General features: G+C 34.2%; 1 protein-coding gene across 8 annotated transcripts in view; it reads left to right on the top strand.

The window, feature by feature from the left end:
- Positions 1–16,675, top strand: part of LOC150099713 (OTU domain-containing protein 7B-like) — a 258,534-nt gene that overhangs the window by 139,772 nt on the left and 102,087 nt on the right. For all 8 annotated transcript variants that reach the window (XM_090403711.1, XM_090403710.1, XM_090403708.1 and 5 more), the window contains one exon: positions 14,282–14,409. In XM_090403711.1, coding sequence (XP_090259837.1) covers positions 14,282–14,409 — 128 coding nt within the window. The remainder of the gene's footprint in view (positions 1–14,281; positions 14,410–16,675) is intronic.

Raw genomic sequence — 16,675 nt, 5'->3', positions numbered from 1 at the left:
TTTATATTTTAATAGAAAAATTCACACATTGGTGTTAGTTCACAAACTTTGCTTTCTGCGTATTTTGGCACTTAATGAAATTAGTAAATATTGCTTATTCGTATGTTTCATTTCAAAGCAGTGGTTAATTGTATTTACTTCGAATGCTCTCCAGGGAAGCTCCAAATCTTCCTGTCCCTTTCATCACGCGTTCGTAATCAGGGACTGTTGATATGGACTTTATATACATATCAAAACTCGTTTTATATTATCACTGTCATCCGAGCTAGTTTTCTGTTACCAATAAAAGTTTCTCATATACTTCACACGTGAAGAAAAGCTTAAGCAAGTTCATGTGGGGAGATAGTAAATCGCTTGCAGTGGTAAACAACACCCCTCCCTAACAGCCACTATACTGCAGAGGCAATCAAAACAAGTACTTTTATTATGCCAGTGAATAAGGTATGAGCAGTCTGTGTAATATATTTCTCAACAACTAGTGCAATTAGAGACAACTGGGATAAAAACACACTAATTAATGAATCATCATGTGTCCCTCATACAGAAACTATGCTATATAGACTGAAACAAAACCATATGTTGCATGGGCAAACACAGTATCTAACTAAAAACTATTGTTATTAATTCGATGTGTGCGAGTTCGATTTCCGAAGGCAGCAATAAAATTCAACCGAACGTGTTAAAATTCGTAAAAGTGTTAAACTAAGTAATATATATATATATATATATATATATATATATATAAAATGAATGTTATGGCAGTTTCACATATCGAATTCAGTTGAAGAGAGTTAGCATTTCAACTCAATTGTCAGCTAATCTGTTATCTTTCGGTTGCGTGATCTTTTGTTAATACCGCACCAATCATATGCACGTATTAATAACTTGCCTTTGCTGTCTGTTTCGCGTTAGGCTTAATTACCGTAAAGGGAGAAAAGTCACAAAAGAGAAAAATGTTCCTGGTCCGGGGATTCCCTTTTGGGAAAAAAAGTAATATTAACTAATTTCATGTTATCAGTCTGTGGTGTGCCAGTATCGCTAAGTGATGATATTATTTGATCTATTCTACGTTAAAAACTTTAACCCTGAGATGGATAAGTGGCTGATTAAAAATAAAAAATCCCGCGAACAATCAGAAGAAGCAGAAACAGACTCAAAAAAAAAAAAAAAAAAAAAAAGGGCAGTATTTCATATTTTACCAGAACAGCCCTCATAGTCTTCAGAACCAAACGGTAAGAGGCAAAAAATGTAATATATGCATTTGATTTTTGCAATATTCGCTGTGCATGTTTTGTATTGAATATAAATACAATAAATATTATAATAATATATCTCTCTATTAAGATTTTTTTTCGAGGGGGGGGGGCGTGAAATATTTTAATTTTTGCAAAGGGTGCCTTGACATCCAGAAGTCTGGGAAGCACTGCCTTAGACGATAGAAATGTAAGATCTGACAATGTTGGAGTCTTGACAAGTAACAGGCTGATTTGGAGGAAAATTGTAGATAGGAAGTAAGTAATGATGTTCATGTAGTACTATCATATCCTGTACCCCTTGAGGGTATATGGCAGGAATTTGATGATGATTATTATTAACAAATCTATTCCAAGAATCTTAGATAAGCTCTCTTTTACTCTGTTTTTATTTAAGCATGTGTTTCCCACCCATGAAAGGTCGTAAACCTATAGTATTTTAGTACTGTGGTGGGGTGAGGAATTTTATCATTTTTCTATCATTTTTTTTTTTTTTTTTGTATTTTTTTTTTTTTGTTGTATGTTTTGTATTTCTGTTTTATGTTCTCTTCTCTGGAAACAACTATGAACGTTTTTCAAGCTGTGCCCTCCTAGGATCCAATAAGCAGGTAATGGTCTTGTACCAGGTGGTGATATTAATCTACCACTGAAGGTGATCAGAATCATCCATGCCCACTGCAAGATTTAATCCACAACCTGTTGGTTGGAAAGCAGGTATATTAACCACTCAGCTAATTAGGTGAGAAAATTTCTCATATTTATGTTTGTACTGTTTCCTTTGTAAACAAAGGAAACAGAAGAAGCACATATCTACATATATATATACAGTCATACCCCGACTTAGGCTACCCCTACTTACGCGAATCCAGAGTTACGCCGCTTCTTATATGTATGTATTCCCATCCCGCTTCACACCTCACCACTAGTCGTATCTTTCAGGCACCAGCCGCATTCGCCAGTGTTGCACATGCTGTGAACACACGCTGACCTGTTTTGCGGTCTCCATTCATACACGATTTTTATAGTCTACAAACCTTGTGATTGTTTAATGTTATGTTCTTGATAAAAATTTTATCACATTAATAATGTCGTCCAAAAGAAGCAAGTCTGATTCTTCTACAGCTAGCAAGAAAAGAAAAACATTGACTTTGGAAACAAAACTCAACATTATTAAGGATTTTGAAAGCAGAATGAAAATTTGTGAGCTAGCAAAGAAGTTTGATCTACAGGAATCCACAGTAAGAACAATCATAAAAGAAAGGTTTACAGATTTTGGAGGACATAGATTCTAACGTCGAAAGAATTGTAGCCACAAGGTAAGGAATAAAAAATCATTAGCTTGCTATGAAGAAATTTTGCGTGACAAGAAAAAGACATTATGCTGTCAGATGAATCTATTAGATTTTATGAAACCATCGACATCGAAATAACTTTTATTATTATTATTATTATTTGACACCTCCAGGGAGTCCAAAGACTCATCGAGGGAGAGTGTGCCAACAGCATTGAACGATTGGTCCCCTTCCAACTACTAATCGCGCTCAAACTTACTTAACTGAGCCAACTTCTTTTTTTTTATGTACGAAAAACTACAATTATGATTATATTTCTTAAAAAATATAGGTGTTTTTGTAAACCTTCAGTCCCAATTGTATGTTTGTATATATAAATTACATGCAAAATTATACCCAGAGTTACGCGAATTCGACTTACGTGCTTTTTGTTGGTCCCACCTACCGCATAACTTCGGGGTTTTACTGTACAAGAAATTGTTCTCCTTGGACTGATATTTCAGTCGAAGGAGAGCAATTGAATTGACATAAACACTTCACATCATTAGCTTCCTCATCCTCTAAAAAAAAAACTAGGCATTCTTTTCCACTGAAGATACATTTACTAACTATAAAAATCCCAAATCTTCTCATCCTTGGAATATTTTCACATGTTTGGGGTTGTGCACCTAAAACTTTCCTAAAATTTTTTGATGCTGTCTACTGATAGCAATTTGGTTCATACGTTGTTTCTCCCTCGCTGACTCATTTCAATCTTTATCTCGCTAATGCACTGTTTCATCTCTGTGTCTCTTTCATTCTTTCAGCACTGTTCTATTGAACTGGCAACCATCATTCTTCCGCTTTCTGTCGGCCATGCTAAAACTGGGACAACAACTGCCCAACATCCTTTTTCAGTACAACTGCAAACACACCAAACCTGATTCTCCCCTTTCTCTTTTATTCCATATGTCTTTTCTCTAGAATAGCCTTCCTTATGAACTTCTCCCCAACAACTACAACTTCCAGTTCTTCAAGAAAAATGTCAAATTTCTTCTTTCCTAACCCTCATCCATTTCCCACACATGGCTCTAATGTTCTATAGGTTCTTTTACCTGTCACTTATGAGATCGGTATTTTTTAAAAAAGTGGTATAATGATTTCAATTGATATAACATTCTGATGGTTTTTTCTTGTAACAGACATATTTTATACTTTCCTGTTTCCTGTTTTTTCTTTTTTTTTTTTTTTTCCATTTTGTTAGTTTTTAATTTAAAAACTATTACGTAATCTTCTGAAATGATTTTGTTTACTCTGTAAACATGTACATCTTTTACACAAGGAGATAGTTTGTGATTAGTAATGATATAAACATTATAGATCTTATTCTCCAGGCGTTCCAAGTACATTTGTGTGTAACATGTATCTGTGTGTATTTTTTTTCCCTTAAAAAATGGTGGCAGTTATTTTAAAATTATTGAAATCCATTATTATTTATGCAGATTTCTTGATATTTACCTATAATATTTGGAATTGGATTATTTTCAGTTCTAGGATTGAGGTTACCTGCTATCAATATGAAGCAATTTCTGTGTGAAGCATTAAAAATAAATAAATAAATAAAAATCCTCTCAACACAGCTACTTCAAAGCCTCCATCTGGTTCAGAAATACTAATGTGTTCTTTCTTTGTTTGTTTGGTTGCAGTCTGCAAATATGTTCCTCTTTAAAAATCTCACATAATCATTTTACTTATTATGTTCATGTTTTATATAGTATTGTTACTATTATTACGATTATTACGGGCGACTCCAGGGAGTCCTTAGACTCATCGAGGGAGGCCCTAAACATTATGTCCACACAACTATTTGACATTCTCACAGTATCTATCATACCTTGCCTTGAACTCATTCACGTCATAGCACCCACAACAGACTTTGGCAGCTTATTCCACTCATTTACCACTCTAAAAGTAAAGAACCCAGCTCTAACACCCTTGCTAACCACACTCTTGCCCAGCTTCCATAGATGTCCCCTAGTTCTCCCACCATCAGTCCTGATCTCAAAAATATCCTCTGAATTAAACCTATAGAAACCCTTTAGCAATTTGAATGTCTCAATCATATCTCCCCTTTTCTGCCTATCAACCAATTTCTGCAACCCACAAATCTTCAACCTGTTCTCATAAGGTTCATTCCATAGACCTGCTATCATCTTGGTCAAATTATACACACACACACCGAGTGAAAAATTAATGAGAAATGTTAATTTTATGAGAATTGTATAAGTAAATTTACGCACACACATTTGTTTGCATTTCATAATGCAGTTATATGCATCAGCAATATCACACAACCATGTTAAGCAGTAGCGATACAAAATAAACTTAAATGTATTTAATTAGTTAACTTGCTTACTGTAATGTTGTAATCCTTAGGGAATAACATAGAAATTCAGTGTGTGTATTATTGTATTAGTGCATTTGTTTATAGTAGTGTTTGTATTACTGTTACACTATTACCGTAGAGCCATGGGATAAGATGGAAGGGAGAGAGAGAGAGATGGCAGTGGCACATTGGAGGTGGTCAGGCTTTCAGTGTTTGAAGAAAGCAATGCTGAATGTATACCTAGAGTCAGAAGGATAAATCGGGTTAAAGATGTTGGAAGTTTTTTCCACTTGGTTGGTTTGACTATGAATTGTATATTTAGTTTAATCCTTTATCTAGTGTAAACAAACAAAGTTTATGCCTGAAGTATCTTCAGGACTGGGGAAACTCGTGGCAAAAGTGAACAAAGTTCTCATCACTATCCTTAGTATCCCATAATGCAAAGCACATCTCCCTGCGGTCATGCATACTGCTATGCATTATGGGAAGGATCACTGCGCAGACCAGTTTCGACCTTTATTGAGGTCTCTTCAGTGGGAGCCAGACCCAGAGGCGATACCAAGGTTGAAGCAATGCAAAACTCGTATTTCCATATGCCAGTTGCCAAAAGGTGTCACGCCTTATTATTAAATTATTCTGGATTAGAGAAAGATGTTGGAAGTTTTTTCCCACTTGGTTAGACTATAAATTATATATTTAGTTTAATCCTTTATCCAAGTGTAAGCAAACAAAGTTTGTGCCTGAAGTATCTTCAGCACTGTGGCAAAGGTGGACAAAGTTCTCATGACTTTCCTTAGTATCTCATAATGCAAAACATATCTCCCTGCAGACATGCATACTGCTATGCATTATGGGAAGGGTCACTATTCAGACCAGTTTTGACCTTTATTGAGGTCTCTTCAGTGGGAGCCAGACTCAGAGGTGATACCAAGGTTGAAGCAGTGCAGAACTGATATTTCCCTACCAATTGCCCCAGTCCTGAAGATACTTCAGGTGCAAACTTTGTTTGCTTACACTTGGATAAAGGATTAAACTAAATATGATTTACAGGTTAAAGATTTAAAAGTCAAGCTTATTTAAGAGTGTTAAATAAGCTCTATCCAACTACCTTGACAAATAAACTTTCATAATGACAAAAATCAAATCTGTGTAAATTTATGATTTCTTTAAATCAGCAAAGTATCTAGCTATGCTACCTCTGCTTGGAGAAAGTGATCATGTAGTTGTGATCGGGGATATTGCTAACATGCAGAATTTTCTGTTAAAAAGAGATATATTTGGCCTTCCATACCAGTATGGTATGGAAGGATAAGCTGGTTATGAGAAAAATCTAGATGATGAGGTCAAAAGAAATTCTAAAAGGTACTTTCACTATGTGGCAAGTAAAAGAAGGAATGACTATGGAAGGATGAATTTAAGTGCTGATGATAGGGAGGTAACAAAACCACACCAAATATTTGAATTACTAAATGAGCATTTTAGCTCATTCAGTAATTCAAATTAGCTCATTCAAAATATCTAGCTTGGAGAAAGTGATCATGTAGTTTACCTTGAATATTGCCAGACATGCAGAGTTTTCTCTTAGGAAGAGATGTGTGTGGAATTACAAAGCAGGTTATTATGACAATCTGACATACCGATGCCCTGACTAGTGGCATACCCTTCTGGGTATGCCACTGGTCAGGGCATCGGTGTTTTGGGATGCTAAAGACATTTTTTTATCAATTATCTTGAAAAGGGTAAAACAATAACCAGGGAATATTATTTTGATCTTTTAACCAGACTAGACGAAAAAATTTGTGAGAAAAGACCTGGTTTGGAGAAGAAAAAAAATCCATCTTTCATCAGGACAATACACCTATCCACAAAGGTGTTTTGGCAATGGGAAAATTAAGGGATCTGCACTATGAATTGTTGGAACATCCACCTTATTCCCCAGATTGGCTCCCTCTGACCTCTATCTCTTCTCCAAACTAAAACTCTTTCTTGCTGGTCAGCATTTTTCTTCAAATCAAGAGATTATTGCAGCTGTAGAGGGGTATTTTGCAGATCTTACTGAGAACCACTGCAGGGATGGCATTATGGCGCTGGAGCATTGCTGGAATAAATGTGTTAGTCTTAAGGGAAATTATGAAATAAAAATAATTTTGAAATTATAAATTCGTTTTTTCATTGTTAGGCCAGGAACATTTCAGACCACCCTCTTATATCAGTGATACAGGAAATATTCAGTTGTTTGCTGATGATGCTAAACTGAGAAGAGCAGTGGTAACACCAACAAGCAGGAATAGAGAAGTTATTGTTCCCCTGTATAAGGCCCACATATGAACTACTACCTTGCACAGATCTGGACTCTAGGATGCTGTGGGGATGAAGTTGTGGCAAGGATCCAGAACTGAGTGACAAAAGATTGTGGCATGTCTGTAGGCTTCAAAAATTAGCCGATGGGCAAAAAAGAGGAGACATGATAGAAGCGTTTAAATTATTAAAGGAATTTTATAGGATTGTCACTGAAGATCTTTTTCAGTACATGGCAAGAAGGAAGAGAACAAGGGGTCACCATTGGAACTTGTATAAGAGTGTGGTTAGCAAGGGTGTTAAGACTAGATTTTTTGCTGGAAAATTGATGAATAGGTGGAATGGGTTGCGAGGTGGTTGTGGGTGCTTCATCAGTGAATGAGTTTAAGGAGAAGTATGATAGGTACTGTGTGAATGATGGATCTTCCACAATGAGTCTTGTGACTGCATGGTGATACTTATAATAATGTTTGAGCACTGTAATAATGGCAGCCATTTTATCACTTGAGTTTTGCTTTGAATATTAGTAACAGGCATGTGCATTAATTATTTTTAGACTAGCTGTCTCTGAGTAAGAAGAGTGCTAGCAAATGAGTAGGCAGGCAAGAAAGGTGGAATAAATTACCAAGTTAAATTGCTGAGTTTGGAAAAGTTTTTATATTTATCTTTAACTACTCTCTAATGAAAACATGCGAAGTTAATAATATTGAAGGACAAAATAATGTATCAAGAATTCATAGATTAAAGAGAATATTTTTTTCTTAATGAAAAACAAGTTATATGATATGTAGTAATGTCCCTTTTGTTGGAAGTGCATTTGGAATTGCTCAATTAAATGTGTTCCTGTTGTCTTTAAACTGAGTGATTATTCTTCGTGCCTGCTTCAGAAAAATGAAAGAAAGATGTCTTTAAAGAAACTTGCTTTCTAAAGGAAGACATATGCAAGTATATTAGTTAAGTGAGACCTTTTAACTTTGAATGTATTCTAAGGAATTTGAGAGAGTAGAATGAAAGATTGAATGAGTAAAAACAATGAAATAAATCCTGCGAAGGAAGTTCTCAAATGGCCAAGTGAAACTACAGAACTTTCAGCTGAATGCTATGTTTAGTTTGGCGATGTTATCTCTCAGAATCGTATTTAACTGTGAATCGGAGAGTGAAAGATGTAAATTTTAATGAGCTCGTACGGTGCAATACCTAGAATGGCCATTTAATTATTTGTATATATTAAAATGTTAGATATAAAGAATAGTAGAAATTAATTTAGTAATTGTAATTCTATAGAGAAAAGGAATGTCAGATCTCATTATAGCGAATTGTATCTATTGTATATATTTAAGTTCATAAGAAATAGTTCAATTTTTTATATACTGATGCTTCATTCTTTTGATAAACAGCATACTGATTTTGAAGTCAATGCAGCATCAAGGATATGAATCTGAAACATTCTAACCAACCACTTACGAAAAAAAAAAAAAAAAAATTATGATATTATCTTTATCTCCACAATCAATGTTCAAATATAGCATCCCATTGCATCAGCAGCCAACATTTCCCAGGATCCTAAAATGTCTAGAAAAGTAATCTACTTTTCTAGACATTTTAATAACACTCAATACAAAACAGATATTTCACAGTAAAATAAATATTTGTTGATCACAAATATTTCATTTTACTTATTGTAAAACATCATTGCGAGTTGAACAATAATTATAAAGTTTTGAATACAAAAGAAGAGAAAAATGCATGCATTATAATAAATGAGCAGTCATGTAGTAACTAGGATAAAACACTATTGGGTGTGTGTAAAACTTAATACAAGTAAAGATAACATTTTTATTGTGCTCATACTGCAATTCCTGGAATGGTCATTTGGTTGATATGTTTTAAAGGTGTTTTAAATGGTGGTGATGAGTTGAAATTTCCTCAGAATCTTTGCCACACTTTTCAGCAATACCTTGACTATAAGAAATAGTTCTGTAGACTTCTTCCTTAGGAGGATATAATAGATTTAGTTTAATCCTTTATCCCAGTGAGAGCAAACAAAGTTTGCGCCTGAAAATATCTTCAGGACTAAATATAGTGTTGTACTATCTTATCCAGTAAGTAGTGCAACACTAAGGCAACTCGTGGCAAAGGTGGAGCAAGCTACCAGGCACTTCTAACCCAGTATCTCCCATAATGCAAAACACATTTCCTATGTGGATATGTATACTGTTATGCATTAAAGAGATGGCCAATCCCTTTAATGCATAACAGTATACATATCCACATAGGAAATGTGTTTTGCATTATGGGAGATACTGGGTTAGAAGTGCCTGGTAGCTTGCTCCACCTTTGCCACGAGTTGCCTTGGTGTTGCACTACTTACTGGATAAGATAGTACAACACTATATTTAGTCCTGAAGATATTTTCAGGCGCAAACTTTGTTTGCTCTCACTGGGATAAAGGATTAAACTAAATCTATTATAGTCTAACCTAGTGATAAATAAATTTTCTTCCTTAGGAGGATGTTGAAAAAAACTGTCAGTGTCAATAATTCTTGGGTTAGAATCATGTAACAGGGCCATTTGTTTGATAGCTCTGGCAAGGTTCCAAGGGAGTAGAAAAAGTTCCAATACATAAAGGTTGTTCCAAGAATGTAGCAAATTACAGATCAATTAGTATCTCTGGAGTGGTGATTAAAGTATTGGAAAAGTTGATTAAAAGTAAAATTCAGGAATGGGTGGATTGGGAATATGATTCTCTATAGGAGCAGCATGGGTTTGTAAAAGGTAGGTCCTGCCTCAGTAATTTATTCACATTTTATAATAAGGTGACACTAGAATTGGATAAAGGATATGACAAACACCAGCGTTTCTCAACCTTTCTAAGGCCAAGGACCAGTAAAATGCAGGAAACAATTCTACGGATCACTAAGTTACAGAGGCATAGGTGTGTGGAGGGGGTCCCCCCAGCTATACTTCCACCCCTGATGGCACTTTTTTGGTGTTTAAAGAAATCTTGCCTTACTGTCTATAAAACAGCAACTGAGTGATGAAATAGGCTTCGACAATGTCATCGATTTTGCGAACAGAAAAGCAAGAAAAATAACATTTTAGAATGTTGGAAATAAAGTTTTACTTCAAAAATAAACTTAGTGTTTTTAATTTATTTCCATATGTCATTTTGACTCTTCATAATTTTTTTTAAAAACCTAAGTAGGAATTACCAACATTTTGGAAAAACTGGGCCATTTATAACATAATAAATCTAAAAGCATGTTTTGAATGCATATGGAAACATAATTAATTAAATTGGAAGTAAACTATTAAAAGTGTATCATCACTGAACAAAGTTTTAATTTTTATTAAACAAATAAATAATATGATATAATTATGTTAGTACTTAATTTTAATGAGGTGGTTGAGCTTCTCGGCCCTTGCAGAGTTGCTGGATATCTGGCTCAATATTGGTCAAATTCTGTCGAAGATTGGCGCACACACACACACACACGAAGACGATTTCTGTATTTTGTTTTTATTTGAAGGAGCAATGAAAATCCTTTCTCACAAAGACAAGTTGTAGAGAACTGCATGACGATTTTCAATGCTTCTTCAGATAATTCGGGAAATTCACTTCTCACTGAAGGCAGATCCAAAATCGAGCCAAACCAAGATCATGGAATTGCATTTTAAGTCCACTGTCACTCGAAAGCTCAATTAACTGTTCTTTTTTAGATAACGAAAGGTTGTTCTCGTGACTGCAAGCCTGAAATGGATTGCGAATTCACAGAAATTTCTTATAAAAGTTATTTGGGAAATATGTTTCAAAATTCCATTTCAGATTTTTGAGGTGGTCATAAACCCTTTCCAGAAACTCAGAATCAACAAAGATATCATTTTCTACTAAAAAGGATTCCAGTGTTGGAAAAAGGTGCAAACTGTCTGTCTTTTACATAATTAATCCATAAAACCAGTTTTTTCTAGAATGCCTTTATTTTGTCATAGTCATTAAGAACAGTTAAAGAATTTCCCTGAAGGGAGTGATTTAGTTCATTTAATTTTGAAAAAATGTCTGAAAGATAGGATAGTGTTGATAACTATGCTTCGTCAACAAGGAGTGATGCAAAATCAGAATTACGTTCATTTGCAAATAATAAAACTTCATGCCTTAATTGAAATAACCTTGTTAATACTTTGCCCCTGGAAAGCCAGCGAATTTCAGAATGAAGCAAAAGTTATATATATTCACTGCCCATTCATCGCAGAGTACTGAAAATAACCTGTTATTTAACAGTCTAACTTTAATAAAATCAACTAGCTTTACAGCGATATATAACACAGTTTTAAATTCTGGTGGCATTCCTTTGGAGGCTAAAGCTTCCCTATGTATGAAACAATGTACCCAATTCATATCTGGAGCTACTTCCTTGAGAATAGAAACAACCCCCCACTATACCTGCCTGTAAGGGCTCGAGCTCCATCTGAACAGAGCCTATACATTTTTCCCACTGGATCCATGTGTGTATTATGTAATTATTGCGAGTGTGAAATATTTCTTCTCCAGTTGTTCGGGATGGCAAAGTTCTACAAAACAGAATATCATCATGAATGTTGTTATCATGCGCATATCTTATGTAGCATATTAACCCCGCATCACTTATAACATCAGTAGTCTCGTCTATTTGTAACGCATAATAAGGGCTCTTCTTACTCTTTCGATTAACTGAGATTCTACGTCACCTGCCATATCATTAATTCTGCAACCGACAGTGTAATTTGAAAGAGGAATCAAATCAACATAGTTTTTACCACATCTTTTATAGCTGGAAGTAGCAAATTTTCCCCGATAGAATGAGGTTTCCCTGTTTTCGCTATGTGCAAACTTAAGAGACAGGATGCTTCCAGTGCCTTGCTATTAATGGAACCCATGGCCAAAACTATATCTTTCCCATGATTTAATGTCCCTAAGCGTCGCTGAAAAAATTCAATTGGCTTATTTTTCACATCACAATGTTTAGTTTCTAAATGTCGTCGGAGTTTCGCAGGTTTCGTGCACATGTTCGACAACACTTCATAACACAAAACACATTAAGGTTTCTGTTCACTTTCATCTCCACACCAAGTAAACATGAATTCCAAATATGAACTGTTATATTTCCTACTGTATTTTTCTTTGAACTGCTTGTTTCTTCAGTTTCTTCAGTAATAGTATCAGATTTACTCGCTGTTACAACACTTGTATTCACAATTAGGTTGGCATCACCCTGTTTCATTTGCTCTTCTTTTCAAAGTCCTAGTTTTAAGGCACTTTTCCATTATTAAAAATGTTTCCAAAAAATATTTAAATATATAATACTGGGATTAACTCACTTTCTCCAAATATCACTTAGCACTTCTCAGGATATACTGAGCCTTGGTTGAAGGAGGGAAACCTTCAGTAATAAAAATCAATAAACAACAAGCCATTGGTTGAAATGTGGATAACACATGTTCACTTCAAATCAGACAAAACAGCAAGGGAAGGTGGAAGCAAGAAAACTATATTATTGTTCACTTCATCCCTCTTTTATTATTGTCATTCTGTGGCTACAAATTTAGGGGCAGAATGACGAATAATAAAAAGAGTAAAGTGCTTTATTGCTTCCGCCTTTGAACATTTTGACGATATTTGTTGCTGTTTTTTAAGTCTCCATTTGATTTCAATAATTTTTACTTATTCAATTTTAATTTGTTTTGATAATTAAAAAATATATATTTATTTAATTAATTTAAGTCTGCTTGCAGACCACCTGTCTCATGTAGTCCACGGACCACCTATGGTCCATGGACTACAAGTTGAGAAACACTGATATACACCATGATACTACTGGACTTTGCAAAGGCATTTGACAGAATACCACATAGAAAATTATTACATAAGTTGGAACAAATGGGAATAGATATGAGGCTGGTGGCATGGATTGGGGAATAGCTGATAGACAGACATCAGAGGGTGATGTATAGTGGAGTGGAATCAAGGTGAATGAGGGTGACTAGTGGAGTGCCCCAGGGCCTCGTACTAAGACCACTACTCTTTAATTTGTACATTAATGATATAGCGAAAGATTTGAAAGGGGATATTCAGTTGTTTGCAAATCATACCTTGGTTACTACCTAGAGAAGATGGGAAAAAGCGTTGTACTTTATGGCAATGAGCAAAACGCACGTGACTATTCTGTAATCTGCAAGTGATCTTAAAACTCATCCTGGTCTAAATGATTGTGTGCAACTTCCTAAGATATGGAAAATTAATCATAATTATGGCCTCCCATTCAACAACTAAGGCTGCTGATGACAACCCTTTCCAGGACCTGGAGTTCTAAGTCTAATTATTTCCACCTCCTCTGTATTGCTTGCTTGCATACCTAGTTTTACATTCACTCTTGATGTCTCTGTGACATTAAGACATGAAATATAGAAAGCATATATATAACTTAATAGATTAATACAATGTGTGATATGTAGTGCAACACAGCACATGTTAAGTACTTGACATTCACTAAGTAGAAAAAGACAATGAAAAATCCACCTGTGTAACATATATATATATATGTGAATACATGGATATTCTATGCAATTTATATAGTGAAGAAATGTGTTGAAGTAAAATCATCCTACATTCATAAGAAAATGCTTGCATTTAAATCCCTTCCTGTTTAAAATATTAATTATTATAGTATATCTATAGAGGTAAACTACTCTCAATATTCTCACCAGTTTATTTTTATTTTATTTTATTTTATTTTTTAAATATATGTTCAGTTTTCTAGGGACTATCTCCATTCTCATATATCAGTCTTTTTATTTTACCACTTGTTTTTTTTGTTAAAAATCAAGTTTTTAATTCAGAATATTTTCCTAAAACAATGTAAAATGCATATATTTAATTTTTCTGCAATTATCTGTGTGTACTAATTAAGGAAAATACTTTCGCACTAGTAAAATACTAATCTAAAGTATATAAAATTCTCTATTTTCTCACTTTGATTTTAATTATAATTATAATTAGATAAAAAAAAGCTATGAAAATTATTTTCATGTTCTTTCAGGTATGTGGGGATTTCATGATCGATTGCTGACTCTTAGAAAGGCTTTGCACAGTCTTCTTTCTAATAGTGCATTTACTGAAGCTTTTTATCGTAGATGGAGGTGGCAAACAGCTCTTCAGAATAAAGAGGTAGGTAATTTTTATGGTATGCCTAAAGGATTAGCAGTCATGTCTAAGCTGTATTCATTAGATTCACCTGCAGTGGGTTAACCAAACCAAATAGCTTACAAGTTATGCCATATATCTTCATTAGAAACTCTGTGTTGAAATCACTTTTTTAATCAATCGATATCAATAAATACTAAATATTTTTTTTAGACCAGTAGGAATAGTCACTATAAGCCCTAACCCTTCTTTTCTGCACATATTTTAGTAGTGCTGCCAGAAGAGTGACCTTCTACTCATGAATGTCATAAACCTAAAGCCTTGATGCTTGTTGTTTGGATGAGGTAGAAAATCTAAGAATCCTGCTCTAGAGAGATAGTGTCTGTTTTTTTCCAAAAAAGAAACCATCAGTAAAGAATTCCGAAACATTGAAAATTATTTCTTTTTCATGAAAAGAGACAGTTTTCAATTTGAAAATTTCTCATAGCTTAGAAAAAGTAGCCCAAGATAGCCTACATTTTTCAGGCCACTTCACTTCTGGTAAGCAGGGTTTTATACTAAAAAATGAAAATCATTTTCACTTAGTATCAAAAGCCATTAAAAAAAAATATTACAAAAGTGTAAGTATTCGTTATTATCAATAAATCAATATTGATAATAATGACTTTAAAACACTAATGGATATTAGCAGTGCTCAACAAATATATCATGGATTTTGCCTAGCTGGAGTAGATGCAGAATGGATGATATATATATATATATTTAATAAAAATAATAAATGGCATCTACAACAGTACATCACTATCACTCATTTTGAGGAACTCCTATTGACTTATTGGGATATGTCATTAAAATAGGTGATCTTGGTCGAGTAAATTTTTTTTGCATCATGAGTAGGGTTTTGCTTAATTTGTTGATCACTGGATATTAGAATCCCCTCTTAAAATAAAGGATAATAATGTTTGTCATTTTCTCTTTCATCATGCAAAATGCACTTTGAATCTTTGAGTTGAACAATGGTTGTTGTGGCAGTTAGTTGAGGTTCTGTTAGAAATAGTTGGTTATATCTGTATGTCTTTAAGTGATGTAAGTGCATATGAATTTAATTATTTTTTTAATGCTATGAATGTTAAAGTAGATGCATCACAAACAGTTAGCTCTCAAGGAACTCGCACATTTCAGCAGTTTGAAAAGTGAGTGCTGCAACATTTGTTTGTCATTCCAGAAAGTCTAGAGACTCAGTGAGGAACAGTAATGAAGTTAACTATATAAAAGAGCTTGTGAGGCAAAGATAAGTGAGAAATTCTCATATTGGCAGTGACAGAATTTTGATCCTAAATGTGTGATGTGATGTGATCCTAAAAGATTGTTTTCTCTCTGTCTAGTAGAAAAATGGACCATTCAAATAATATATTTATATAAATTGTTGATGTTATTTATTGGATAAATTAAAGAGAGACTATGAATATAAATAATATATAATAGTTCATGGTACTTAAGTATAAAGAGCTAATAAGCTTCATTTTGGCAATGAAAACATTATTTAAATTAAGAGGATATTAAATCCCACATAGTTTTAAAACCGAATAAGAAACTCAAAGATTGGAATCAGAGAGTTTCTTGCCGAATATAGTAAACTATAAAGTATCGGCGACCACTGGCGTGAGCAAATGCAAGTGACCCTAGCACTTAGTGCAATACCGGAAGTCTAGCAGCAAAGTCGGTAAATTCTGATCGCTATTCTTAGATATTTTCCATAATGTAAAAACACATTTCCTAGGAAATGTATGCTGTTATTACATTATGGTAGGGAGGTCACTACCCAGACCGGTTTCAGCCTTTTTTGAGGCTACTCACTGATGAAGCCTCAAAAAAGGCTGAAACCGGTCTGGGTAGTGACCTCCCTACCATAATGTAATAACAGCATACATTTCCTAGGAAATGTGTTTTTACATTATGGAAAATATCTAAGAATAGCGATCAGAATTTACCGACTTTGCTGCGAGATTTCCGGTATTGCACTACGTGCTAGGGTCGCTTGCATTTGCTCACGCCAGTGGTCGCCGATACTTTATAGTTTACTATATTCGGCAAGAAACTCTCTGATTCCAATCTTTGAGTTTCTTATTCGGTTTTAAAACTATGTGGGATTTAATATCCCCTTAATTTAAATAATAGTTCATGGTATTTGGCACATGAGGTATGCTAGATAGTAGTTTTCTAACTCATTTCATTTTTGTAATCTCTGTGGAATTTTTTTTTTTTTTTAAGGTGCATTTTGAAATAGTAT

The sequence above is a fragment of the Typopeltis vanoorti genome, chromosome 14 (assembly GCF_054136105.1).
Source record: "Typopeltis vanoorti isolate ZY-2024b chromosome 14, IOZ_Tvanoo_1.0, whole genome shotgun sequence".
Lineage (NCBI taxonomy): Eukaryota > Metazoa > Arthropoda > Arachnida > Uropygi > Thelyphonidae > Typopeltis > Typopeltis vanoorti.
This window is presented reverse-complemented; position numbering and strand designations above follow the sequence as displayed.